This window comes from Panthera uncia, chromosome E3, assembly GCF_023721935.1.
Source record: "Panthera uncia isolate 11264 chromosome E3, Puncia_PCG_1.0, whole genome shotgun sequence".
Classification (NCBI taxonomy): domain Eukaryota; kingdom Metazoa; phylum Chordata; class Mammalia; order Carnivora; family Felidae; genus Panthera; species Panthera uncia.
In genome coordinates this window covers 9,604,244-9,632,204 of record NC_064815.1, presented here as the reverse complement: position 1 = coordinate 9,632,204, position 27,961 = coordinate 9,604,244, and the positions used below count along the sequence as shown (strand labels likewise).

The following is a 27,961-nucleotide window of genomic DNA, read 5'->3' as shown; positions in this document are numbered from 1 at the left end:
GCCTAGCGCCTGGGTCCACCTTCGTTGCCATGGCAGCGGTTCCGCCCCCGAGCTCTGCAGATCCCCCACCCTGATTGGCTGAACAGCTGCCTCCCTCTCCGGATGGGGCCGCCGCCGCCATTGTGCGGCGCTGGTCCCCTAAGAGGGTTCCCTCTGCGGCGAGTGTCTTGGGCTTTCGGCCTCGCTTCTCGCTTTTGTCCGGGAGCCCGGCGGGTCCGGGACTCCTGTCCGTGCCGGTGCGGGCGCCGGCATGTGGCTGTGGGAGGAACAGGGGGGCCTCCTGGGCCCCTTCTCCTTCCTGCTACTGCTGCTCCTGCTGGTAACGCGTAGTCCCTTCAATGCCTGCCTCTTCACCGGCAGCCTCTACCTCTTGCTGCGCCTGTTCAGCTTTGAGCCTGTGCCCTCCCGCAGAGCCCTGCAGGTGCTCAAGCCGCGGGACCGCGTTTCCGCCATCGCTCACCGCGGCGGCAGCCACGACGCGCCCGAGAACACGCTAGCGGCCATTCGGTTGGTGAGTCCCCCACGCCTCGCGCCCGCCACCCCCGCCCCTCCTGGGAGGTTGTACTTCTGCTTGACCTTCCGAAGGTTCTCCAGTATTCTCATGATACCTTTCGTACACAGGGAATATATCCCAGTGGCCGTCTATCCCTCTGAAGTCAGAAATCTCCCAACTTATTTATATAACACAGCAAATACCTACATATTTGCTATATGCCAGGCACTGAGGACACACTCCTAAACAAGACAGAAAGGGCCTCGGCTTTCACAGAGCTTGCGCTGGGATGGGGGAAATCCGCCTTAAACAATACACAAGTGAGATACTTTAAGAGAGTGAAAAGTGTAATAAAGAAATAGGGTAGCGGGATAAGGAATGACTGGGAAGAGGACTTGGGCTATTTTGGATAGAGTAATCAGAAAAATCCTCTCAGAAGACATGTCTTGAGCTGAAACTGGGATTGTGAAAGGAGCCAGCCTTAGATCTGGGAGAAATGTGTTCCAGGAAAGGAGAAGAGCGAGTTGAAAAGCCGGGAGGTGGGGATGATGTTGGAAAGTTCAGGTGAGACTATACACTATGTGATCTGACTTCAAGGAACAAGAACAAAGACTGGCAAATGAAGGAGGAAATGTGGCCAGATTAAGTACAGTCTCTGGCAGTAGTTGAGTTTATTCTAAATGGATCACATTCACAGGAGCTGTGTTTGCTTGTCCTCCAAATTATCTCTCTCCTTATCACCTTCTTCTCCAAACACACAGTTTATGCCAGACAGCCCCAGCAGCTGGACTCTTGATCCAATTTCTGCCTCTTGTTCACAAGCTCTCCTGAGACTCTTGCTCCCTCCAAGCTCCTGGCAGTCCCCCTCCTGACTTCATAATGATAGTTTGCATAGTAAGAGAGATTTACACTTATACAGGCGCTTTTGCATCTGTGGAAGTACATCTCTTCCTCACATTTCTTTGAGAGATTATTTTAACACTGAATGGGTAGGAAAACTGACTCAAATACATGCAGCTCCTTCTAGAATTCAGCCTTCTGGTTCCAAGCCCCAGTGCTTTTCTTTGTCAGAGATTAGACCGTGTTCCGGGATGTAAAAACTTGGACTCGCTATCTAGCTAGGGACAGACAGTATTACATAACGAGCAAGTTAAAGCTTTTGTGTCCCAATTGGGTCTCCAGTAGGGTGTGGAAACAAGACACCATCAGGGCACCTTTCTTCACTCTACCCTCCCCCCCTGACTTCAGTTTCCCTATCTGTAAAATGGGAGTGATATTGGTATCCACCTAATAGGCTATATAATTCAGTGAGGTAGTCCGCAGAAAGTGCTTGGCCCATGATAACCTCCACAAATGTAAGCTTTTTAGGCCAATAATCTAAAGATGGCCTTCATTTTCAAAATCAGCTCAGTGGGGCGCCTGGGTGGCTCAGTCGGTTAAGTGTCCGACTTCAGCTCAGGTCATGATCTCGCAGTCCTGAGTTCAAGCCCCGCATTGGGCTCTGTGCTGACAGCTCAGAGCCTGGAGCCTGCTTCGGATTCTGTGTCTCCCTCTCTCTCTGACCCTCCCCCATTCATGCTCTGTCTCTCTCTGTCTCAAAAATAAATAAACATTAAAAAAAAAATTTAAAAAAAAATCAGCTCAGTGTAAATGTAAAAAATTTTAAGTTTGAAGAAGGAAGGGGGTCAGGAAGGCAGCTTTTAATTTAGTGGAGGACACCTGACTCTATGTTAGTAAACCAAGTTAGACTTCTCTTATGCTTCTTTCCCCTTGGTTCTTTGTGGGGCTTTTCTTTGTTTTTGTTTTTTTTAGTAATCTCTACACCCAACGTGGGGCTCAAGCTCACAACCCCGAGATCAAGTAGCATGCTCTACCGACAGAGTCATCCAGGCGATTTAATATCTTTCTATTTATTTTTAAATAGAAAGCTAGAAAAGGTGCTCTGTCTCCCTTCCATCACAAAGAACCTAGGGAAGGGGCGCTTGGCTGGCTCATTTGGAAGAGCATGCGACTCTTGATCTCAAGGTTGTGAGTTCCAGCCCCGTGCTGGGTGTAGAGATTACTTAAAAATAAAATACTGGGATGCTTGGGTGGCTCAGTTAGTTAAGCGTCCGACTTTGGCTCAGGTCATGATCTCACAGTTGGTGAGTTTGAGCCCCGCATCGGGCTCTGTGCTGACACCTCAGAGTCTAGAGCCTGGAGCCTACTTCAAATTCTGTGTCTCCCTCTCTCTTTGCCCCTCCCCTTCTCATGCTCTTTCTCTCTCCCTCAAATATAAATAAACATTAAAATAAATAAATAAAATCCTTAAAAATAAATAAAAATAAATAAATATAAAGATATTGAAGAATGTATTTTACGTTCTGTCTTACACTCAAATAGTTCAGGTGAAGTAACATAGCTATACAGGAGAATTGTCATGAAAAGAAAGATAATTATAAGGAAAAAAGTACATAATTGCCATTGGCTTCCATTTCAACTAACCTTTATGTAAGTTGCCTTAAAGTGTAACTCAGTGTTAATTGAACACAGAAGGCATTCCTAAGTATTTATCAATGATGTAGTGGTTTGGCCAGGAACACATTTGACTGAATATTAATCATATTAAACGAGGAAGTATGTATGTGAAATACACATACACATATAGTGTTTCATATCCTGTTGTGTTCTAAGGGAATTATAGTAATTTCCATTCATGTTTGGGTTGTGCATATCTTTAATATGTGTAATAAACATTGTGCCAAGTTGATTCCTGGTCTTAAGAGGAAATGAATTGTGTTCAACTTGTTTGAATATCGATGAACTTTTTATTCTATAACAAAATTTAGCTGCTGAATACAGACTGCAGAAGATAAAGTCGAATCCTCTCTCAGCTTTGAAAGGCACATGTAGTTTATTTCCATCAAAGTTTGTTTTTTGTCCCGTTCTTCCTCCCTTTGTATGTTTGCAGCTCATAATTTATATTCTAAAGCATCTTACTATGTAAAACATCAGGAAAGACATTCTGAGAATGGTAGAATTTCTGGTAGATTATAAAATTGATATAGAAGGAAAAACTTGAGAGAAGTTAAATAAGTATATTCCAAAAACAGATACATGATTATAAACAGTGACTGAGGAATTTAATTATACCCACAGTCCATTCTCTGCACAGGAGCCAGAGTGCAGCTTTAAAAGTATAAATCAGATTATGCCCAGCTCTTATTTACAATCCTCCAGTGGTTCTCTACTGGGATTAAATAAAATTTGAACACCTTCTATCTTATATCTTTTTCAAAGCCCCTGTTCTCTGTTCCAGCCACCCTGGGTGCTTATTAGGATGCTTTTGGCTTCATGTAATAGAGACTCTAACTTCAAACACCTCAAACAATAAGAGGACTTAGTATCTCACATAACAAGAATATGTGGGAGAGGGGACTTCTAGGATGGTTTGTTCAGCTGTTCAATTTATGTTTTTTGAAAAAACTTTTTAATGTTTATTTATTTTGAGAGAGACAGAGTGAGAGTGGTGGAGAGGCAGAAAGAGGAGACACAGAATCTGAAGCAGCTGTCAGCACAGCAGCGGGGCTCAAACTCACAAACTGCTAGATCATGACCTGAACCGAAGTCAGACACTCAACCAACTGAGCCACCCAGATGCCCCTCAGCTATTCAATTTGTAATCATGGGACTCAGGTTGTGTCGATCTGTCTGCTCTGCCATCTGCAGCATATTTACTAGTCTTCCTCATTGCAGCCCCATTCTTACACATTACACCATCCACTCTCAATCCCTCTTTCCCAGAAGCCTCCATCCTACACACACACACACACACACACACACACACAGAGGGTTTGGAATTAGTTCACTTACTCCAAACACAAGAGAAAGCTGAAAAATGGGGCAAGAATAGGTCTCTACGAGCAGGAAAGAAGGGGAATAGATTTGGGTACACAGTCAACACTTTGTGACTCCATCCTACATTGTGGTCTTTCTATTATACTTGCTATTTCTTTTACTTGGAAACTCTTTGTATGGTTTTTCTCCCTTTGATCATTAAGGCCTCAGCTCAGATGTCATATATATATATTTTTTTTAATGTTTATTTTTGACAGACAGCACGAGTAGGGGAGGGGGCGAAAGAGAGGGAGACACAGAATCCGAAGTAGGCTCCAGGCTCTGAGCTGTCAGCACAGAGCCCGATGCGGGGCTCGAACTCACAGACCGTGAGATCATGACCCTAAGCTGAAGTCGGACGCTCAACCGACTGAGCCACCCAGGCGCCCCTCAGATGTCATATTCTTAGGCCTTCCTTGGCGGCCTTGTCTAGTGACCCTCACCTGCCTTAACCTTCACATTACTCTCTGTTTTCTTTTTCAAAACATTTGTCACCATCATAATTTACATGTAACATGTTTGTAATCTGTTTCTCCCTACTGAAATATAAGATCCATAATCCTTTTCTTTCTTGTTCACCACTGTCTCCTCACTTCTTAAAACAGTACCTCCTATCTCATAGGCACTCAGTAAGTATTTGTTGGTAGGACTGTGATGTATTAATACCCAATAAATCCATAAGGATAGATACTCAACATTATCAGCCATCAGGAAAATAGAAATCAAAGCCACAATGAAATACCTATTAGGGTGGCTATAACAGACAGACAATAACAAGTTTCGACAAGGTTGTGGAGAAATTGGAACCTTCATACACTACCAGTGGGGCAAACAGTCTGGCAGTTCCTTAAAAGGTTAAACATAGAGTTATCATCTTAAAACATACATCATGCAAAAACTTGTTCGTAGATTCAAACAACAGAAATATCCATCAGCTGGTGAATGGATAAATAAAATGTGATATGTCCATACAATGGAATAGTATTTGGCAAGAAAAAAGAATGATGTCCTGATACATATTACAACATGAATGAACCTTAGAAACATACTAAGTGAGGGGTGCTTGGGTGGCTCAGTCAGTTAAGCATCTGACTTCGTCCGACTTCGGCTCAGGTCATCATCTCCCGATTTGTCAGTTCAAGCCCCACATCCAGCCCTGTGCTGACAGCTCGGAGCCTGGAACCTGCTTTAGGTTCTGTCTCTCTCTCTCTCTTCCCTTCCCCTGCTGGTGGCGCTCTGTCTCTCTCTCAAAAATAAACATTAAAAAAAAAAGAAACAGGGGCGCCTGGGTGGCGCAGTCGGTTAAGCGTCCGACTTCAGCCAGGTCACGATCTCGCGGTCCGTGAGTTCGAGCCCCGCGTCAGGCTCTGGGCTGATGGCTCGGAGCCTGGAGCGTGTTTCCGATTCTGTGTCTCCCTCTCTCTCTGCCCCTCCCCCGTTCATTCTCTGTCTCTCTCTGTCCCAAAAATAAATAAAAAATAAAAAATAAAAACGTTGAAAAAAATAAAAAAAAAAGAAACATGCTAAGTGAAAAAAGCCAGTCACAGAAGACTGCATATTATATAATTGTATTAAATAAAATGTTTAGGGGTGCCTGGGTGGCTCATCCTGTTTAGCATTTGACCCTTGATTTGGGCTCATGGTTTGTGAGATCGAGTCTTGCATCAGGCTTTGTGCTGACAGAACACGGAACCTGCTTGGGATTCTCTCTCCCTCTTTCTCTACCCCTCCCCTGCTCATGTGCTCACTGTCTCTCTCTCTCTCTCGCCCTCTCTCTCTCTTTCTCTCTTTCTATCCCAAAATAAGTAAGTAAACCTTTAAAAAATAATAAAAATAAATAAATAAAGTGTCTAGAAGGGGCAAATCCATAGAGATAGAGGGACTTAGAGGGGCCAGGGAATGTGGATTGCTAATGGACACACAGTTTCTTTTTGAGGTGATGAAAATGTTCTAAAATTGTGGTGATGGTTGCACAGCTCTGTGAATATAATAAAAACCACTGAATTGTACATGGATGAATTATACACCAAAAAACACTGCCGTTCTGTGTTTTAGTAGTGGAATCTGTGGTTTTCATTATCAGTCAACACAAATGAAGTTCTTTAAGTGAAGTTACAGTATAGTGATGGATATTTAAAACGTACTTTTCAATGAAACAGTTAAAAAGTCATATAAGTATAATGAATTTGTTAAAGCAAATAGTTTTAAAACCAACTTTATCAAAGTATAATTTACATTAATAAAAGAGACATTTTCATTGTACAGTTTGATTAGTTTTGATAAATACATACACCTGGGTAACCACTATCTTAATCTATATCCATCACCCCAGAAAGTTCCTTTGTGCTCTCTTTGGAGTTAATCCCCCACTCACCCCTCTGCCCCAAGGCAACTATTGATCTGATTGCTATTACTATACTACACTGTGCTATTCTATTACTTAAACTATTAGTATAATTTTAAAATAAATTATTTCATTTTATTTTTTTTAAGATTTTTTTTTTTTAATGTCTATTCATTTTTGAGAGAGAGGGCGAGAGAGAGCATGAGCAGGGGAGGGCAGAGAGAGAGGGGGACACAGAATCCAAAGCAGACTCCAGGCTCTGAGCTGTCAGCACAGAGCCCAACGCGGGGCTTGAATTCATGGACCGTGAGATCATGACCTGAGCCGAAGTCGGACGCTCAACCGACTGAGCCACCCAGGCGCCCCTAAATTATTTCATTTTAAATAAAATAAATTTTATTTTAATTTTTTAAAATAAATACATTTAACATAAAATAAAGTTTTAATAAAATTGCAATGTTTTTATAAACTTGTTTATGTGAAATTTAATGTTTTTGTGTGAAATTTTATGTGAATGTTTTATGTGAAATTTTGTATGTATAGAAGAAAAGATACTATTATAAGGAATTGTTATAAATGAAAAGATGAGTACGAATTATATACTGATACATGAATTAGAATCAGGAGCTTACCTTTTTGCCTCTGTATCTGGAATAACATAAAAGTCCTGGTAAAGAAAGTTGAATGCAGCCATTAGAAGATCTGGTCTGAGAAACTCTAATATGGTGATTTCTTTTATAAAGCTTTTGTTTGGGCCTTCATAAACTACTTAGAAAAGACAAATAAATGAACTCATTAGTTCTAGTAATCTTGCTAAGATACAACGTCTCCCCATTGTTATTTCTTGTATTGCAACCAAATAAAGATGGCCCTAATGAATACAGATATAATTGAACCTAATTATAGTGCCCGCCTCAAGGACTAAGGAGAACATTTGTGTCACAGTGAGACAGTTGCACTGTGAATACTGAAAATGTCATCTTGTTTTATGTCATAAATGATATAATCCATATTGATTTCCCAATGTACTATTGTCTTTAGTTTAGAAAAGATATCTTTTAATCTTATAAAACAATAAACTTTTTAACCAGTATAAGATGTAATCATTATTGTAATGGCTTTTTCTCTGAGATGTGTTTTCTGAATCAAAACTTACGTTGAGAGCCAACCTCGAGCCAGGCACCAAGCTTGGTAATTTACATGCATTCTTTCTAAATCTTCACAACTCTTAAGATCATTAGAAAAGTATCATCTTAAAAAGGATGAAACTGAGCTTAGAGTATGATAAGTAAATAGATGACACAGCCAGTGAGTGATAGAATTGGGATTTTTAGATGGGGAAAATCTTGGTCATAATGTGGACGTCAAACTTGGAAGCTTAGAAGAAAATATAGTTGTGTTATATCTTTATAAATAGAGGTAGGAAAGGATTTAAATAAGGTAGAATAATCTATGCCCATAAAGGACATGACTGATAAATTCAACCATGTTACAATTAAAAATGTGTTAAAAAGAACACAATAAATAGCAACGGCTAACATTTATTGAATGTCTACTGTGCACTGGTACAGAGTTGTACACCATTTCCAGGTACTTAATTGTAATTATGTATGTAGCAAATACATAAAGACCTGTAAGGGAATGGCACAGGAATGATGCACATCAACTTGAAGATGGAGAAGAAGGGGGAGAAATTTCACTCTATCTGTAGGGTCAGTAGTAAACATCTAGTGGTTAAGAGTACAGCCTCTACTGTGTCCTAGTTTGTACAACCCAGAGCAAGTTTCTTAATCTCTGTTTCCTCATCTGAAAATGAGAATATCAATAGTACCTACCCAAATATGGCAAGAATCAAATGAGTTAATACATTTAAAGCACTTAGAATAGTGCCTGACTATATAGAAAAGGCTTATTAAATAGTAACTATTACTGTGTTTTAGGGCAGCAAGAGATAGAAGGAAATACGGCAAAATATTAACATCTGTGAAGTCTTTTTTGCTGTATACTGCTCTGGGTGTTTGCATAATTAATTTTTTTTTTTTTAATTTAAAATCTTGATCGTGGTGAGCATTTCATGTCTTCATTGTGACAAGCCAGGGAACCAAATGTGGGCTAGCGTGTCTCAGAGGAGCGTGCTCAGGTTCTCTTTTTATATATTCTAATGTTCACGTTCTCTTTGTAGATAAATTCTAGTGTACCTTATCGTGCTTACCAGCTTGTTGGCCAACGGCCAGTGCTGCTCACATAAACAAATGTAATGTCCCCTAGAAGCAGGCCTGGTGTTTCTGATACAGAAGGTAGAGTTAAACCAACAAAACCCTGGCTCATCCTGTTTATGCCGAAGTAGTGCAATATACAGCTAATCAACAAACACAGGGTAATCAGAGATGCTGTACCAAACAGAGTATAGGTAAACATGGAATTTGTCTAAATATTTGTAATTGTGAGCCATTAATGGCCCAAAGAGTTAAAGCAACCAAAGAAAACTTAGTTCCAGAAACCTCTCCATCTACTACCATGGGTGGGGAATTTGAAGCGTTTGAGGAATCCCTAAGTGTGCAGGTTGAAGGAAGGTTATATCATCTGGAAAAGTAGAAACTGGAACTGGATGGGTTGCTATTTGTTACAGGAAGGGGAAGGAATCGGTAAGAGAAGCTGTCTCCTTAGCTAGCCCTGTTGGTTGTCTGGAGCATTTAGATTGTAAAGTGACCTTGGCCACTTGCCATTAATATTGTTGATGTTTTTGTTAAGGCAGCTAAGAATGGAGCAACAGGTGTGGAGTTGGACATTGAGTTTACTTCCGACGGGATTCCTGTCTTAATGCATGATAACACAGTTGATAGGACGACCGATGGTACTGGTCGATTGTGTGACTTGACGTTTGAACAAATTAGGAAGCTTAATCCTGCAGCAAATCACAGGTTAAGGTAAGTGGTTCATTGTCACTTAAATGTACCTTTCAGCTTTGTTGGAGATCACAGAAAGACACTGGCACCTTCTAATCACATCTTCTCCAGGAAAATTGTTCTGTTGTGTTTTGTTTTGAACTGTATACAGGTTTCCCAAGTAATGAGCACGGTGCCAGAAACAACAGAAATAAGGCATGGATGTTTTTCATCTTTTCCCACTGAGGCCAAATTTGGCTTTGGAATTATTCTCAAGACAATACTCTATCTAGTCACTAACATTACTAACATTAGACAATTACTCTGTACTGTCATATAAATTTTATATATATAAAATATACATATATATACAAAAAATTATATATCTATTTATATATGTATAAATATATATACATACACACACACACACACACACACACACACACATATATATATATATATATGTATATATATATCAGAACTAGTCCTGTAAGATATTCCACAAGAAAAAGGTTCTGTGATTAACTCAGATCAAGCACTATATTCTAGATGTTCCCCTTGGGGACAAACAGTCCACATCAACAATTCTTACCTTCAATTTAATGTTTCCCAAAAGTGAACGATCACAGAACCCACACCATTCCCACCATTAACAGCTATAAACACATTGGAATTAGTATACTGGGTAATAAACTTTGGAATGTGGTTATTTAAATCCCTCCCAAAATGTGTGCTCATTGTTACTCATCTTGTATCAGTTCTCTGGACAATGATCAATACTCCTTGAGTATTCAACCCAGTGATTATGTTATAGTCCTCCATAAAAGATTTAGACTTTATTTTCCTAGGATCTGAAAGAAATTACAAATAGGGGCGCCAGAGTGGCTCAGTCGGTTGAGCATCCAACTTCGGCTCAGGTTATGATCTCACAGTTTGTGAGTTCGAACCTCACATCAGGCTCTGTGCTAACAGCTAGGAGCCCGGAACCTGCTTCTGATTCTGTGTCTCCCTCTCTTTCTGCCCCTCCCCTGTCTGCGCTCACTCGCTCTCTCTCTCTCTCTCTCTCTCTCTCAAAAATAAATAAACATTAAAAAAAAAAAAAAGTCAAACAAAGGAAATTATACCTTAATCAAGAAAGAATATTGTTAATGGTTGAAAGTTCTAAGTGCAGGCTCTGGAATTGCTCTTTATTTCATTGTTCTGCTATATGCAAGAGAAAGGCAGGTTTTAATACTGCAGTGACATCGTAGCTAATAAAATGTTGGCTTCAAAGTCAACAATTAAAGGAAAATATGCTTAGGGTCATCATCACCTTTAAAATCCTTTAAGGAGGTATGATATTGTGGATAGATCATCAAGGCAGAAAATCAACAAGGAAACAGTCTTTGAACAACATGTTAGGTCAGATGGATATAACAGATACATGCAGAACATAACATCCAAAACAACAGAATATACATTCTTTCAAGTGCCCATGGAGCCCTCTCTAGGATAGATCACACGTTAGACCACAAAACAAGCCTCGGTAAATTTAAGAAGATCATATCATGCATTTAAGAATTCATATCACGCATCTTTTCTGACCATAATGGTATAAAACTAGAAATCAGTCACAAGAAAAAATTGGGAAATACACAGACATGTAGAGGCTAAATGACATGCTACTGAACAACTAATGAGTCAACAAAGAAATCAAGGAAGAAATTTAAAAATATATGGAGACAGATGAAAACACAACAGTCCAAAATCTTTGGGACACAACAAAAGCAGTTCTAAGAGGGAAATTTACAGCAATACAGGTCTATCTCAAGAAAAAGAAAAATATCAAACAATCAAGCCTTACACTTAAAGGAACTAGCAAAAGAAGAACAAACAAAGCCCAAGGTGAGTAGAAGGAAGGAAATAATTAACATCAGAGCAGAAACAAATGAACTAGAGACCAAAAAAACAAATAGAAAAGATCAATGAAACCAAAAGAGGATTCTTTGAAAAGATAAACAAAATTGATAAACTTTCAGCCAGAGTCATCAAAAATTACCTGTAATGATTCTGGAAATCCATAGAGGCGAGAAACCACTGTTTGAAAATGTTGGAGTCTATCATGTAAGCTGCTACCCTTAAATAAAATCCAAATTCTGGATTCTAGAGAATGTCTATAATTACAAGGGGCTAAATGTAGGGCGACAAGTTTAGTAAAAAAAAAAAAAAAAAAAAAAGACCAATGGCTAAATTCTTCATGATCATATTCCATAATTCTGTAAACTTTCCAAGTTAGAGAAGTTGAATGATTTGGCAGAGGGAGAGGGGATGGCAGGGAGGAACCTTAGAAAAGTTATACAATCCCCTTTAAGGCATTGCTCTAAGTCTTGATTTGCTAATTGACTTTCTGTATGTTAATAGGCTTGACTGTATTAATATACACATTAAATAATATATTAATTTGTTTTAGTGCTTTCATTTAATGGAACTACAACAGAACATGTGTAGAAAACTATTCATTCATTAACGTGCCTAAAAAACGTTCACTTTTCCTTATACTCCAGTGCGTTCTAAAGAAAGGAATATGTGAAAAAATTTTAACTCACAAAAAACCTCTAGACAAAGAAGGAAAATCAAATGAGAAATATCCTCTGGGTAACCATCCCCCATTACTGTATTACACTACATCACTGTACATAGTTGGTTTTTTTTTTGTTTTTTGGGTTTTTTTTTCTAATCTGTAATGAAAAACAGACACTAAGAACTAATGAAACACCTTTCTAACTTCAGGGGAAAAAAGGTATGCGCTTGGAGTCAGTATACCATCTCAATGTCTTTAACTCAGCCAGTCTGTCCTACAGTTGGGACTTGTTGCATTTTCTTTGTTTGAACACCAAATGAAGTAATAGGCTTGTGTTTAGGGACCATGTTGTAGGAAAAATAGGTATTTTCTCTAGAACTATCCTCAATGCTGTGAGAGGCTCATCATGAGAAGGGGCATGGAAACTAAGACTGGCCAAAGGAATAGCAAATTCATGTCTCTTCTCTCACTCCCATGGAATAGGCATTGAGTAGAATGGCTGGCAGAATTGCCTATACTCTTTAAATTATCTTTTTTTTTTTTTTTAGCCAAAATACTACAGTTGAAATGATACGGTCGAATAAACAGAAGTTAAATCGTGCAGAATGAAATTTCATTATCTGAGAAAAGCAGATTTCTTACATATCAGGCACTTAACTTTCTTTTATCAGAAAATTATGTATAGAAGATTATTTTAAACAGTTGCACATAAGTGTACAATACAGTGAACAGATTTATATATTCGTGGGAATTTCTCCTGCATAAGGTTCTATTAGGGCAATTACAGTCTTAAATTTAAGTTTCAAGTTCTCCCGAGGTGGCATTATATTGTGCCCTTCTGTGAGTAGAGTTACTAATTATATCATAAACTAGTAATTTCATAAAAATTAAATGATTTTTGTTCTTGTTGCTCTTCTTTGGTCAAGAATATCTAATCTGGTTTAAGGACTTAAAGCAAAGTATCCTTAGACTTCGGTATGGTTAAAGAAAGGAAGTCAGGGAAAACACACTTTCCTGTTGGTTGGGAGACATTTGTCAGATGTCTGTTTCACTAAACTTTTATCTTTGTCTTTTTCCTGCAATACACTATTCCTTTTCCCTCTCTTATAGGAATGATTTCCCTGATGAAAAGATCCCTACCCTGAGAGAAGCTGTTGCAGAGTGCCTAAACTATAACCTCACAATCTTCTTTGATGTCAAGGGCCATGCAAATATGGTACAGTTTATACCACAGACTTCACAATTTAATCGCTAGTCACTTCCAAAATTAACTATATATTTTGTTACTTATCCTTCTTATGTTATTTTTATAAATTATATTTGCTTATTGGAAGTTTGCAATGCACAGCTCCACATCTTTAGGGAAATAGTAAATTATGGAACTTTTAACCTTTGATGGAACCTTTTAACAACTCCAGTATTCTACAACTAACACAAAATAGGTTTCTTTTCCTTGCATAAAGCATTTACAAAAGATAAACCATAAAGAGGCACTTCGTGAACAAACCATTCGGCTAACCTCGTAAGAAAGAATTCAGGAGTCAGACACAAGACCAGTTGCATCTGGCTGATAAGTTAACGGTTTTAGATGGATAACTATCAACTGAATTTCAAGAGAACTCCTATACATAAAGTTTCTGATAGCTAATAGGATATTTATCTTTTACTTAGAGTTATCCTTCTTGTATGATTTCTGTTCTTATGTATAGTTTTGTTATTTTATGATTTGAGTAGATGAACTTTTATGATAAAGTTATTATAATTTCTTCAAATATGTATGACATTCCTAAGTAAAATTTTGCTTATATTATATAACATATACTTTTATTCATAAAAATATATTATTGCAATGGAAAATCAATGGGAAAATATGATTTAGATTACATTTGTTCACTTACAACCAGCTTTTCAAATACAAATGCTTTTTTTCTGCGTTTGGACAACTTACAGGTATTTTCCTTCCTTGAAAGCTATAATCAGTAATGGCCACCATTCTGATGATGTCATTTTTTTTTTTTTTTTAATTTCAGCCTATAGTTGAAACATTGAAACCAGAAATAAGAGCCCAAGTATATATCCTTACTGTAGCACAGTAGACTCTCATTTTTGAAGAAAGGAAAATGGTGCTCTGGCTCATTTATTATTATGTTACTGATAGTTGTATGCATGTAAGTGTCCCAGTCAGCCCACATCTGAATCACCAAGAATACCTATTAAAAATACTAATTGCTGGGCCATGTCGCCTAGAGAAGAAATTCTGAAAATGTCTGGGGTCGTGGGTCAAGGAACATGTATTTTTAATGAGCATCTCAGGTTTTGTTGATGATATTGCCCACATTGGGATCCCTGATAGGTCCTACATTTCACCACGGTGTACTGGCCTTCATGTTTATTCTCTTAAAATAAGGGGGGGGGGGGGAGAAGAAAACATATATTTTTTAAATTCAGCTATTTGAGATTTGGTGCTCACAGGTGGTTTGGCAACAATGGATAGAACATAGTGATCTAATTCACAAAATGGGAGTATAAAGGAACAGGTGTAGTAAATTAGAGATAGTAGAGCCCAGGAGCCAAGATTATGGGCTTTGGAGTCCAATAGACCATGATTAAACTCTGTCACTTACTAAAATGTAACCTTAACCTTGATATGCTTCAGTTTCCTCATGGATAAAATGGGAATAATAAAAGAAACAACTACATAGGGTTGTTATGAGAATTAAATAAATGTTGGTGAAGCGTTACACATAAAGCAGACATTAGTTCAGACAACAAGAGAACTTTGGCTGGATAACTCACACTGTCACATTAGTGAAGGGGAAACATGACATGAATAGTTTCTATGTTCTTTTTTCTTTTCTGGAATGCATTTTATTATTTATATTTAGTTATAGGTATGTGTGACTTTCCAGAACTTAGTGGTATTTCAAGAATTATGATATGGCAACATTACACTCCACCTAGTCACCTCTGTTGTTAGTTGCTATTAATGCCAGTGGCCAAATCTATTAATTCACTAGAGGTTACAAAGTATGAGTGTTTTAGCTCCATCATTTCTTCTTCATTTACTCATCTGGCAACTACAAAAAGAAACTTCTGCTCATCTTGGGAAGAATTGGAAGACTTTCAGCTCTTCCCAGTTCCTTCCTTGTCCCATTGTTTCTGCCTCCATGTTGGTGATGAATGCCATTTCCTCTCAGTCCCCTGGACTGAGCAAATGTACTCTTAGTAGTTCCCAGGCTGGTTGGCTCATGCTTAGGCTAGGAAAGGCAGAGGATGATAGAGTTATGGGTATAAAAGGACTCTTCGTAGTGCCTAAACTAGGTTATAAAGGAAAGGTTTAAAATTTTGCTTTCAGCCTCCACTGCCATACCTTCCAAAAGCATGACCAAAGGGGTGAGCTTCTCAACAAATAGTAAAGCAGCAGTACCTCAGTTTCCCCTCTGTCTGCTGTAGGTGTGAGTTTAAGATGTTTCCCAATGGATAATGGAATCTACCCATACTCCTTTCAACATCCCCATATATTAGTAAAGTTCTAATTTATTCAGTAGGGTTGTACTTCATAGGTAATAGTTATTAGCTGAGACTGTTGCATTTAAGTAAATTTAAAATACATGAATTTCTCTGCTTTACAGGCTACTGATGCTCTAAAGAAAATATATATGGAGTTTCCTCAACTATACAATAATAGTATCGTCTGCTCTTTCTTGCCAGAAGTCATCTATAAGGTAAATTCAGGATTTTTATTGTACATAATACTATGTTAGTTGATGGTGATCATAGAAGTGGCCCAAGTAAGCATAAGCTAGATGCCTGCGAAATTGAACTGAATTTCAGTTAAGAAACTCCTTTTAACAAGAGAAATTCAGAAAGGGGAACGAACTCCTACCCTATTTTAAGACACCATGATTCCTCTTTAAGTTCCTTCTTTTATGTTGTTCATAGGCTCATTCAGATTACTTTAGTAAGTGCTCTCAGAACGAGGAGTTATGTACCTCTTCATCTCGCTAAGTAACAGCAGAATAAACTTTTTAAAAAACTCTTAATGATGGAGAATTTAAAATATGCACAAAAGTAGATGGTAGTATAACGAGCCCCCCTTTAACCTTGACCCAGCTTGTTTCATCCATACCCCCGTTTATGTACCCCAGCATTATTTCGAAGTAAATTCCACACATCATTTCACCCATAAAAATTGCATTAAATATCTTTAAAAAGTTATTCCCCTTTTTAAAAAATACAGCCACAATACAACCATTATCCTATCTGAAACCATTTAGCCCTTAAGATCAGGAAATATCTAGTGAATATATAATTTTTCATTTGTCTTAAAAAATATTTTAAATGGCTTTTGTTGTTTATAATTGTTAATTTGAATCAGGACCCAAATAAAGACTACATTCTGTAATATAAAATCTTAGAACCTGTAAGTTCTCCTTTTCCCTGCATGTATTTATTGAAGAATCCAGGTTGTTTTGTAGAGTTTACCCAAGTCCAGATTTTGCTCCTTACGCCATGATACAGTTTAACACATTCCTCCCCTGTATATATTTCCTATAAATTGGTAGTGAGAGCAAAAGACTTGATCAGTGGAGGTTCAATTATTCTTGGCAAGAGAATCTCAAAGGTGAGGGTAGTTTTTTCATCAGGAGGCACAAAATATCTGATTGACTCTTTTGTTGTTGTTTACGGCTGCTATTGATGCCAGCAGCCAGCTCTCAATTTACTGGCAAAATTTTATTATTTTAGTCTATCACTTCTTCACATATTAGCTAGAATACTTCTATAAAAATTCTCGTCTACTATTTAGTTATGCAATTGGCAATTAAATGCTTAATCCTTAACTTCACTTACCAGTTTCCAAGATATTGAGTTGGTTCTGTAGCCTTGTTCACAGTGACCAACAGAGCATGCATTTAAAGTTTTACAGGAAGAGTGGAACCTATCCAGATACAAACTATCATTGAGATGAATAGCGTCATGGGGCTTTCAAACATTTGGGTCAATGTTTCCCAATCTTACTTGACTACAGAGGACTTCACAATGTAAGCTACATTGTCCAGAGGAGCACAGAACACAGACAGAAAGAATTACATCCGCATCTCCCCATTTCTCCTTGTCCGTCCCCAACCCCCACCCCTACTTCTCTCTCTGTTCTCCCTTCTCACTTCCTTCTCACCCCACTTCCCCACCCCCACAACTCTTTCTCAGCCATTTTCTCTAGAAAGAATCAAAAGCTAACCAACTCATCTGGAAATGATCATGGTTCTATCCTCACTAAGTTCTAATTACTTATCTCTGGCCAGAATTTAAATTGATAACCAACAGAAAGTTTATTCTTGTGACATGAAAATTTGACCCTGAGATTGTAATTTACTCATTTTAAAGGTATAGATTGTGAAGGAAGTGTTCTTATTTATACTGTATAGTAAATGCTTTACATCCCTTACATTATTTACTCAAAAGGTTTATATCTATTTAGTAGACATGGGGGCCATTATGGCCACCTCATCAGAAAGAGTAGATTGGCTAAATCCAAAGAAAAATGAGAGGTATTAGATTTTAGATATGATGCTTATTTTAATTTGCAAAATTCCTTTTCAGATGAGACAAACAGATCAGAATGTAGTGACAGCTTTAACTCATAGACCTTGGAGCCTTAGCCATACAGGAGATGGGAAACCACGCTATGATACTTACTGGAAACAGTCCATGTTTGTGGTAATGGACATTTTGCTCGATTGGAGCATGCATAATATCTTGTGGTACCTGTGTGGAATTTCAGCTTTCCTCATACAAAAGGATTTTGTATCCCCGTAAGTTGAAAGGTTTTTTTTTTTTATCTTCTTCTGACAAATTTCCTGGAATGCTCTTCTTGGAAAGGAAGGATTAACAGTGGACAGCCTGAATTGGGTTTCACCCGCAAAGCCCGCCATGCCTTTATATTTATTTTTTTAGAGAGAGGGGGTGAGCAGGGCGGAGGGGCAGAGGGAGGGAGGGAGGGAGGGAGGGAGGAAGAGAGGGGGAGAGAGGGGGGGAGAGAGAGAGAGAGAGAGAGAGAGAGAGAGAGAGAGAAGAGGAGAGAATCTTAAGCAGGTTCCACACAGTGCAGAGCCTTAATCAGGGCTCAATCCCATGACCCGGGGATCATGACCTGAGCCTAAATCAACAGTTGGACACTTAACCCACTGAGCCACCCAGGCTCCCGCCCACCATAGCTTTATTAAGTTGGAATGCCACTGGCTTCTTAGGTGGGAAGAGTTCAGACATACTTCACTGTTTCCAAAATAAGTTGATCAAATATTCTCAGTTTTTAGTTTTAAAGAAAAACCTAATAAAAAATAAACCTGCCAAACTATGATGAGAGATAGATTATAAGTCCTTGTGATTGGCTCCCTTTGAAAAGCAACACAGATGCAGGGCAGAGCTCCAGTGAAGACATCCTGTGAGCACCTACCTTACCCCTCCCACTTTCCTTCCTGCTCTGCTCTACATTATAGGCTCTGCTCCATTGCTTCCCAGAAAACTTTCCATTCTCTAACCTACTAGCAGTCTCTGACCTTTATTGTGGTAATCTTATAGCTGTGTATTTCAGCTGATTAGAGTTGTTAGTTTTGGGTTATTTCAGGTATGTGTGCATTCAAGTCAGTCAATATTTGACGTAGGCCTACAGATTTGCAAGGTATTACTAAGAAGCTGAAGATGCTGTGGTAAAGAAAGCCATGATGTGCCTTCATGGAATTTATAGTCAAGTAAAAGAGAAGTTGCTAATCAAATCAAATGCAATAAATATAAAATTACAATTAAGATAAATGCTATGTAGGAGAGAACAGTGTCCATTTACTGTGTAATTTGACCTAATCATGGGAAAACATCCCCCAGGGAGGTGACAACTAAGCTAAGATCAGAAGGGTGAGTAGGGGACGCCTGGGTGGCTCAGTCCATTAAGTGTCCGACCCTTGGTTTTGGCTCAGGTCACGCCCTCACAGTCTACGAAATCGAGCCCCACATCAGGCTCTGCACCGACAGCACCGAGCCTGCTTGGGATTCTCTCTCCCTCTCTCTCTGCCCCCCTCTCTCTCTTCAAATAAATAAATACACATTTTAAAAACAAAAAGGGTGAGTAGGAATGGGAGTGTGGAGATCCAAGTCACAGGGGAAAACACATGCAAAAACGTGCTACAGCAGGAAGGAGCCTAGTTCTTTCAAGGACTTGAAAGAAAATCCATATTCTGCGACACCAAAAGGAAAGGGGGAGGGGGGAGCATGGTGTAAGATGAGGCCAAGGAGATGGGTGGGGGCAAGCCAGTATGGCCTCCAGTATGACTTTTGTTTTGGTGTAGGGTGTCTTTAGTAAGTCACTGAAGTGTAAGCTGGAACAACATGGAGGAGGTTCTGGTACTGGGTTTTGAAACACTCCCTCTGATTCCACACACAGACCAGTTACGAGGCTCTTTTTGGGCACTGTTAGTACTCAGTGAATACCAGGAACAGTTGGTCCTTGTTCTGACAGGATTGGTTTGTCCTCTTTCTCCAGGGACTACCTGAAGAAGTGGTCGGCTAAAGGCATTCAGGTTGTTGCTTGGACTGTTAATACCTTTGATGAAAAAAGTTACTACGAATCGCATCTTGGTTCCAGTTATATCACTGACAGCATGTTGGAAGACTGTGCATCTCAGTTCTAGAATTTTACCCCAGGGAGGAAATCCGGGTATAGAAACTGCCTGCTGGCCTCAAGCAGGGATATCAAAATACCCTTTGTGCTAGCCCAAGCCCTGGGGGATCAGGTGGCTCACACAAGCAATAGTCGGTATTTGCATTTTTACCTGAACCAAAGCAAAACCTGGTTTTGCCACCTTGTTCCATGGAATGCCTGAGTTCAACACTCTTGCTCTTGAAAATCTGGGTCTGCAAAAAAGGCACAACAGTTCCTGCCCCAACCTAGCTGATGGGTACACCAAAACCCAGTGAGGATAAGCACAGATTGAGTTGTGCAGTTTGGGGTTGCAGATGCAAATGCATGGGAAATGCATGATCACTCAAAAGTTGACATTTTAAAATTTGACACACTTACGTAATTTACTTATTTAAAATATTTGTATTCAGCTACATTATCAATGTACTATAGACAGCAAACTTGTGACCATACTAATAAAATCATTAAAAGGAGCACTAAGGGAAAACTGTGTACCAAGCATAATGTCCTGAGACATTAGGAATTCAGGGAAGCCGCTCTCTGCAATCCAGTGACCAGTGACCAGAGGCAACAGCCCCTGGTGAGCCTTCATTGCATAGCAAAGAAAACCCTAGGTAAGTCTTGATACCAGTCGGAGGGATTGTTTATGGTATCTTGAAATAAGAGCTATGAGCCACTAGGGGGCTGAGTTACACTCGTTCGGGCTGTTGTACAACATGACACTAGAACTGCAAGAACCATCTAAGAACATCTAGACTTACCCTCATTTGGCAAATGAGAAAACTCAAACCTGTAGAAGGAAAAGGTCTTCCTCAGAAATGACCCAGCTGGTGACATAGCAGAGCCTGATCTCCTAAAACTAAAATTTCTTAACTATTTGCCACAAACTTTTTAATGGTTTAATATGCCTATCTCAAAACCCAGAAGAATCCTACAGGGGTATTTTCCTTTTATGGATGAGGAAACCAAGGCAATGCAAACTTAAAGTCACCTACCCAAGCTGTCCAAGTCTTCAGTGCAGTTGAGATTCAAATCCAAGTGAATCTAACTCCAGAGCCACTGCTCTTAACCATTTGCCCTGTCTGCCTTTACATTGTAGAGCCCTTCATTCCCAGCTCTGTGCTCCTCCACGTAAGCTTCTAGCGGTCTTAACTGTGAACTTAAGTGGCAATATTTAAGACGATATGGAGTCTTTAAAAAATTGCAAAGCCATCTGTCTCCCATAGCTGCGTGTTCCCACCTTCCAGCCCCATCTGCAGTCTTGACCACAGGCCCTGAGCTTAGTCATGACTTCCTCCTGAGCCCCAGTGGGTCACCAGCCTCACACTCAGCATCCAGACCACCAGTCCACAGAGCTAGATGGCAGAGAGAAGCACACCGAGTTTTGCTATGGTTGGTGTTGGCAAGAGCATGATAGATGGGGCTGGGGACGTTTTCATCAATATTTACAAAGACATTTTCTCGAATCTAAAGATCAACAACAGGACAAAGATTTATCCAATGAATGGAACAAATAACTGCATGTCCTTTCATGTCACATCATGACTAGAATGTCAAGAGGAGGAGGTGACCAAAGAAAACGTCTGCAGACTGAATCTCCACTTTGGCAAACAGACTGCACAGCAACCAACAAGGGAGGAATTCTCTTGGAGGCAGCACAGCATTAACCTCCCTTCTGTTGTGGGAAGACCTCTTGAGAGCCTCTTGACCTTTGTCCCAAATCCATTTTGCCCTTGACTTGGGCCCAATTAAGGATTTCGATCCAGTGCTAAGATCCTTGAAGATTGGAGAATTTGGATGAAGAAAGAAAGTGTTAGTACTATCATTAAGCACTTGGATGGCTTAGTATAGGGCTTAAAAACATCGTATTTGGGATCAGAGAAAACTAAATCCAATTTTATGTTTAGCAACCTAATAAGTGACCTTGGGCAAGTTATTTGATTCATTTGTACAATAGGGGCAGTATTGGTACCACCCTAGGGAGTGGCTGATTAAATGGCAGGGTGCATGTAAAAGGCTTATTAAATAACTAACATTTACGGACTCCCTAACATACACTAGACACTTTGAAATGCTTTCCATGTGTTTGCTCTGCAGCACCACCATAAGGTTGCTACCATCACAATCCCACATTATAGTGAAGGAGACCAAGGCACAGGGAAGTTAAGTAACTTGCCCAAAGTCACACAACAGTAATAGTGTAAGGATTTGGTCCTGGTGATATAGTTCCAGAGCTCACACTTCATACCTCTGCCTATCCTCATGTCCAGCCCATAGCAAGGACTCCCTAATGAGGAACAATCATTCCCTACCCTATAATGGTGCCTGTCACATAATGGATGCTCAATAAGTGTTTGTTGGAGGAATGAATTATGGGATAGCCAAGTGGAAACTTCTTGAGGAAACTGGAGGTGCAGACCTAGTGTGCAGTGGGAGTTGTAGATAAATGATTCAGAATTCAGCAGATCGAGGGGTCATCTAAAGTCACGATAGATGGCATTCTTTCCAAGAAAGTCAATACAAATGAAAATTACATCCTCCGCTGTTCATTCAACTGCCCCTCTGTCCTCAGGCTGCCCCAGACAGGTAATATGGAAAGACTACCTCCAAAGACTTAAGAAATCCACTGCTGATTTAACAATGCTCGTTTTCTTATTTGGAGACCCGTGTCTGCAATCCTGTTTTGATAAGAATTTCACCAAAACAAATACTCTATTTTTTTTAGATTCAACTTTCTAAATAAAATTATACCTACCATTTCCTACAGTGGGAATAGTCCTTCAATGGGACAATAAACCACAGCTCTCAGGACAAATGAGGGTATGAATGAAGTTGCAAACATGCAGGCAAACCTTTAGCATGGAGTGATGGTTACCATAGTACAAGGTTATTTGGTTTCTTTAACCAAAACTACTAAGGGTTGATAACCTTGTATGTTCTCTTATCAAGCTAAATTATGCCTAAAATCTCACAATCTGATCAGCAGAGTATTACCGTATTACCAAGAATTACAAAGAGGTTGGATATCAGCTAGGCACAATGGTCCTCAAAGGACGCTGTCCTTTGAGACCTGTATTTAGTATCAGCCTAAGGAGGACCTTGTTAGAAATGCAAATCTCGGGGCGCCTGGGTGGCTTGGTCAGTTAAGCGTCTGACTTCAGCTCAGGTCATGATCTCACGGTCCGTGAGTTCGAGCCCCGCGTCGGGCTCTGTGCTGACAGCTCAGAGCCTGGAGCCTGTTTCAGATTCTGTGTCTCCCTCTCTCTCTGCTCCTCCCCTGTTCATGCTCTGTCTCAAAAATAAATAAACGTTAGGGGCGCCTGGGTGGCGCAGTCGGTTAAGCGTCCGACTTCAGCCAGGTCACGATCTCACAGTCCGTGAGTTCGAGCCCCGCGTCAGGCTCTGGGCTGATGGCTCGGAGCCTGGAGCCTGTTTCCGATTCTGTGTCTCCCTCTCTCTCTGACCCTCCCCCGTTCATGCTCTGCCTCTCTCTGTCCCAAAAATAAATAAAAAAACGTTGAAAAAAAAATAAAAAAAATAAATAAACGTTAAAATAAATAAATAAATAAATAAATAAATAAAAGAAATGCAAATCTCAAAGCCCATCCCAGAACTACTGAAGCTGAAACTCTGGGCTGGCTGTTTCAGCAAGTCCTCCAGGTGGTTCTGTTACTTGCTCAAGTCTGAGAACACCTGAGCCAGAGAAAAATCCAAACGTCCTCAATCCTACCACTAACTAGCTATGAGACGGACAAATCACTTAACCTAGGTGTGCCCAACTTTTCATCTGTCAAATGGAGACCATATTTGCACCAATTGTCTCATAGCAATAGTGTTAAGAGGTTCAAATGAAGGGGAAAATATGGAAGTGATTTGAAAAATGTGTGAACAGTGTAGCATATAAAAAAATGTGGAGGCGCTCGAACACCAAACTACTCAGGGTGTGGTGCTCAGACCCAGGAGCTCTAGACAGAAAGGCAGTCTCAGCCCCGATCCCTGAACCTCACAAATTAGAAACTGCTTCGTATCAAGAGCCCAGGTGGTTAAGGTGAAGAAAGATCTACACAGGTGTAAGGCATTACTTGTATGGGACAGGTGCAGTAATGAGCCAAGCAGAGGGGCCCCCTTGCTCCACACCTGAGCTCCTCCATCTCATGCTATCTCATGGTGGATCAGATATGTAAATGTTCTGAAAAGTTCCAACTTTGAGAATTTAGGAAGGTATTTGTGAAGTGCTACCGTACTGAGACAATCCGTATTATTAATGAGCTGACTTCTTGCCACCTGACCTCAATTCAAAGATTATAAAAACGTATTATCAGTCATGTGCTATTTTAGTCACTCCTTTTGTAATTGAACTTCACACAAAATCATCTCATTGCCTCAAAAATGAACTGAGCCATTCACCGCAGCCACATAAAGGATCCGATCCTGCAGAAATTTCAGAACGGCTACCTATTTTTTATACTTAAAACTATAGGGGTTATCCGGCTTTCAAGTAACTGTTGGAAAGCATATGTTCCTTTTATCATTTTGGACTAATTAAAATTAGAGTTGAAGAGGAGGATGGGGAATATTCCCGGAATATTCTGATGCTCCCCATTGGCACGCTCTGATGCCTTTTATGGTCAGGCAAGTTTGGGAAGAACTACAGCAGTGGTCCCTGATCCCCAGGCAGACACCTGAAACCATGAATAGTACCGAACCTTATACAGACCATGTGTTTCCTATCATACACACCTGTGACAAAGCTTACTTTAGAAGTCAAGCACAATAAGAGATTCACAACAATAATATACTGTAATACACGTTATGGGAATGTAATCTCTCTCTTAAAATATTGTCCCATACTCACCTTCTTGTGACGACGTGAGACGATAAAATGCCTACGTGACAAGATGAAGTGGGATGAGTGATGTAGGCGCTGTGACCTAGCGCTAGGCTGCTGCTGACCTCCTGACAAGGTCACAAGGAGGGTCATCTGCTTCCTGACTGCAGTTGACTGTGGGTCACTGAAACTTCGAAAAGCGAAACCATGGATAAGGTTCTCTAGATCCTGGCTCGGATCTCAGCCTGGCTTTCCACCGAGACCATTTGGGGAGCTCTAAAGAAAAAGTGCAGGAGCCTGATTTAGTTGGTCTAGACTGGGGCCTGGGCCTGGCTGTTGTCCATCAGCTCCCCCCGGTGATTCTGAGCACAGCCCGCATTGACCCGGAAGCCTAACGGGAGGCCCTGAGAGGACTGGAGGAGAGTTGGCCTCTATTATAGGGCTGAACTGTATTGACCCAAAATTTATATGCTGGAAATCTGAACCCCCGAAACCTCATAATGTAACCATATTTGGATATATGGCCTTTAATTAGGTGAGTTATATTACAGCCATTAGGGTGGGGCCTAATCAAATCTGCCCGGTGTCCTTATCAAGTAGAGGAAATTTGGACGTGTAAAGGTACATACAGAGCAAAGACCAGGTGAAGACACGGTGAGAAGGTGACCATCTGCAAGCCAAGGAGGCGTCAGAATGAAACCAAAACTGTGGACCCTGACAAGGACCATGACCTTGGACTTCCAGCCTCCAGAACTGTGGAAAAATGCATTTGTGTTGTTTAAGCTAGCCAGTCCGTGGTATTTGGTTATGGCAACACTTGGCAGGCCAATACATCCCCTATCTCAAGCCCAAGTTTTTTGTTTTGGGGGCGTTTTTTTAGTTTATTTATTTATTTTGAGAGACAGTTGAGTGGGGGAGTGGCAGAGGGAGAGAGAGGAAGAGAGAGAAAGAATCCCAAGCAGGCTCTGTGCTGTCAGCACATATGGGGCTTGAACTCATGAAAACATGAGATCATGACCGGAGCTAAAGTCAGATGCTTAACTGACTGAACCACCCAGGCCCGAGCCCAAGTTTTAAAAGCATCCTCATATCCGAATGCATGTGAAACCTACAGAGTAGATCTTTCTCCTTTGTTTATACCTCCAGTAGAAACAGGAGTTAACACAAGCAATGGAGGTTCATGGAGACGCATTCCAGATAGAGGCTCTTAGCATATGGTAAGTGAGCAAAAATGTTGCTCTCGGAGCGAGTCCATATTTCAGTGCAGAAGCCAAAGAAGCACAAAACAGCTTTAAGATGACACTGAGAGGGAAAAAAAATTACTTCAAATATCAGTTCAATGGACTGCCTTCACTAACCCCACAGATATGTCTCCCGTAGTGTCCTGGGCTTCTCCTTCACAGCACCTGTCACAATTACATTTAATTACTGTTCAATAGTAATTAAATTACTGTCTAAATTAATCTGCTAGAAACGAAGCACATGAGGGCAGAGTGTGTCTTGACTTGCTCAACATCTTATTTATAACCACTTGGCACATATTTGTTGAATAAATGAATGAATGAATGAATGAATGAATGAATGAATACTGCCACCAACTGCTAGCAGGGATGATACCAAAAAATTTTAACTCAGTTGATGACATTTTGTTGATGAAATGAATTAACGAATAAATAAGTGAATGAAAAAGTGAATCAGTGACTGAGCACTGATTGGATGCTTGTGTTTCAAATGTATGTTAAATGTTTGCAAAATTCAGTTCCAATTAGATTTCACAGTAGTGATTACTCAAGAGGGGATGTCTCCCCTGAGTAATTTGGTAAATTGCACCTTTCTGCTGGATGCTTCAGTTCTAAGTTCCGTCACATGCCTTGTGAATCATTTGGCAAATCTGCAAAAAAATGCCATATATTGGGGCATCTTGCTGGCCCAGTCAGAAGAGCATGCCATTCTTGATCTTGGAGTTGTGAGTTCAAGCCCCACATGGAGTGTAGAGATTACTTAAATAAAATAATTAAAAAAAAAAAGAAAAAGACTGCTAGGAATGCCTGGGTTGCTCAGTCAAGTTAAGCATCTGACTCTTGATTTCAGCTCAGGTCATGATTTTGCAGTTTGTAACATCGAGCCCCGAGTTGGGCTCTGCACTGACAATACAGAACCCACTTGGGATTCTCTCTCTCTCTCTCTCTCTCTCTCTCTCTGCCCTTCCTCTGCTCATGCACTCTCTTTCTCTCTCAACATAAACATTTTTTTAAAAAGAATGCTATATATACTGCGTGTGTGTGTGTGTGTGTGTGTATATACACACACACACATGTGCACACATGTACATTACACACACACACATACACACACACATATGTTCCACACATCACTGGATTCATGTTTGATTCAACAAGACTTAGATGTTGACTTATGTGTCAACCTCACAGGGGCTAAGTCCCAGTCCACACCCACCCCCACCCCAGTCCAACCGCAAAGACTTGTACTTGATACGCAATAAAGTTTGTAGACAAGGCCTCTCGTTGTATTTTACCTTTGGGTAACATGGAATGGTTTTGTTCAAAACCATGAACAAATGCAGGTTCCCCAATTCAGAAACTTCACATTTCTGTTTGAGGATCCCATTTTTATTCAGGCTGGACTATTTGAGCAACAGTTTCCAAACTTTTGTCAGGTCGGGAGCAGAGATTTCTAAGAACCAATAATTCATATGCCCATCTCTTGAAGACTAAATGCATAATTCCCAGGCTATCTCTCCCAGGTTTTTGTGAACCAGTTTAAATGTTACAATAGTCTTTATTTTAAAATCCCAAATATTTTATCTCGGGAAATCAGCAATCCAGGTATAAAAAACCAGCAGGAAATGGCCAAATTTACTTCAGCATTTACACTGTGGTCAGTTTCTGCTCCTGGCTAATGATTTAAATTCCCTCCTGGGAAGCTCCAAAAGGCCCAGGGGTCATGTAAGAAGTTGTTCCATCTTGGTATTTTCATTTGACGGGTGTGTGGCTGCCGCAATAAACATTACACCTTTGGATTCTCTTCTTGAACTGATCGCCTAAATCGCAGGTCTGGGTTGGACACAGAAAAGAGTCGTTAGCACAGATGTACGCCCTGCCTCACATCTCCAAAGTTAGACAAAATTCAAAATCACACAGCTTCTCATGCCTCCTGCCTTCTCATGCTAAGTTTCTTCAATTCTCCCCTGGAACATCCATCATTTGGATGCCATCAGTAAATGCGACCCCAAAACGATGAATGGGTTTGTTTGGTTCCTCC

General features: G+C 40.1%; 2 protein-coding genes across 6 annotated transcripts in view; one reads left to right on the top strand and one right to left on the bottom strand.

Moving 5' to 3' along the window:
• Positions 1–90: 90 nt before the first annotated feature.
• GDE1 (glycerophosphodiester phosphodiesterase 1) lies at positions 91–20,338 on the top strand. 4 transcript variants are annotated; one of them, XM_049638339.1, is made up of 6 exons: positions 91–511; positions 9,465–9,640; positions 13,269–13,374; positions 15,791–15,883; positions 17,760–17,971; positions 19,693–20,338. In XM_049638339.1, exons 1-6 carry the CDS (start codon positions 251–253, stop codon positions 19,838–19,840), a joined length of 996 nt encoding a protein of 331 aa, XP_049494296.1. In that variant the 5' UTR covers positions 91–250; the 3' UTR covers positions 19,841–20,338. The 4 variants fall into 4 exon arrangements, with proteins under 4 accessions (XP_049494296.1, XP_049494300.1, XP_049494297.1 ...); XM_049638343.1 differs by having other exon boundaries at positions 434–511; positions 9,469–9,640; XM_049638340.1 differs by lacking the exon at positions 91–511 and adding an exon at positions 5,855–6,174 and having other exon boundaries at positions 9,469–9,640.
• A 6,697-nt stretch (positions 20,339–27,035) lies between these two features.
• The window catches only part of TMC5 (transmembrane channel like 5), a 50,153-nt gene continuing 49,227 nt past the window's right edge, over positions 27,036–27,961 (bottom strand). For both annotated transcript variants that reach the window (XM_049638337.1, XM_049638338.1), the window contains one exon: positions 27,036–27,753. In XM_049638337.1, the coding sequence (XP_049494294.1) occupies positions 27,707–27,753 (47 nt within the window). In that variant the 3' untranslated portion in view covers positions 27,036–27,706. The remainder of the gene's footprint in view (positions 27,754–27,961) is intronic.

Coding starts and splice junctions, on each gene's coding strand:
- GDE1 (XM_049638339.1), top strand. CDS start 251: ATGTGGCTGTGGGAGGAACAGGGGGGCCTCCTGGGCCCCTTCTCCTTC. Junction 9,641..13,268: donor GCAGCAAATCACAGGTTAAG/GTAAGTGGTTCA, acceptor CCTCTCTTATAG/GAATGATTTCCCTGATGAAA. Junction 17,972..19,692: donor CAAAAGGATTTTGTATCCCC/GTAAGTTGAAAG, acceptor CTCTTTCTCCAG/GGACTACCTGAAGAAGTGGT.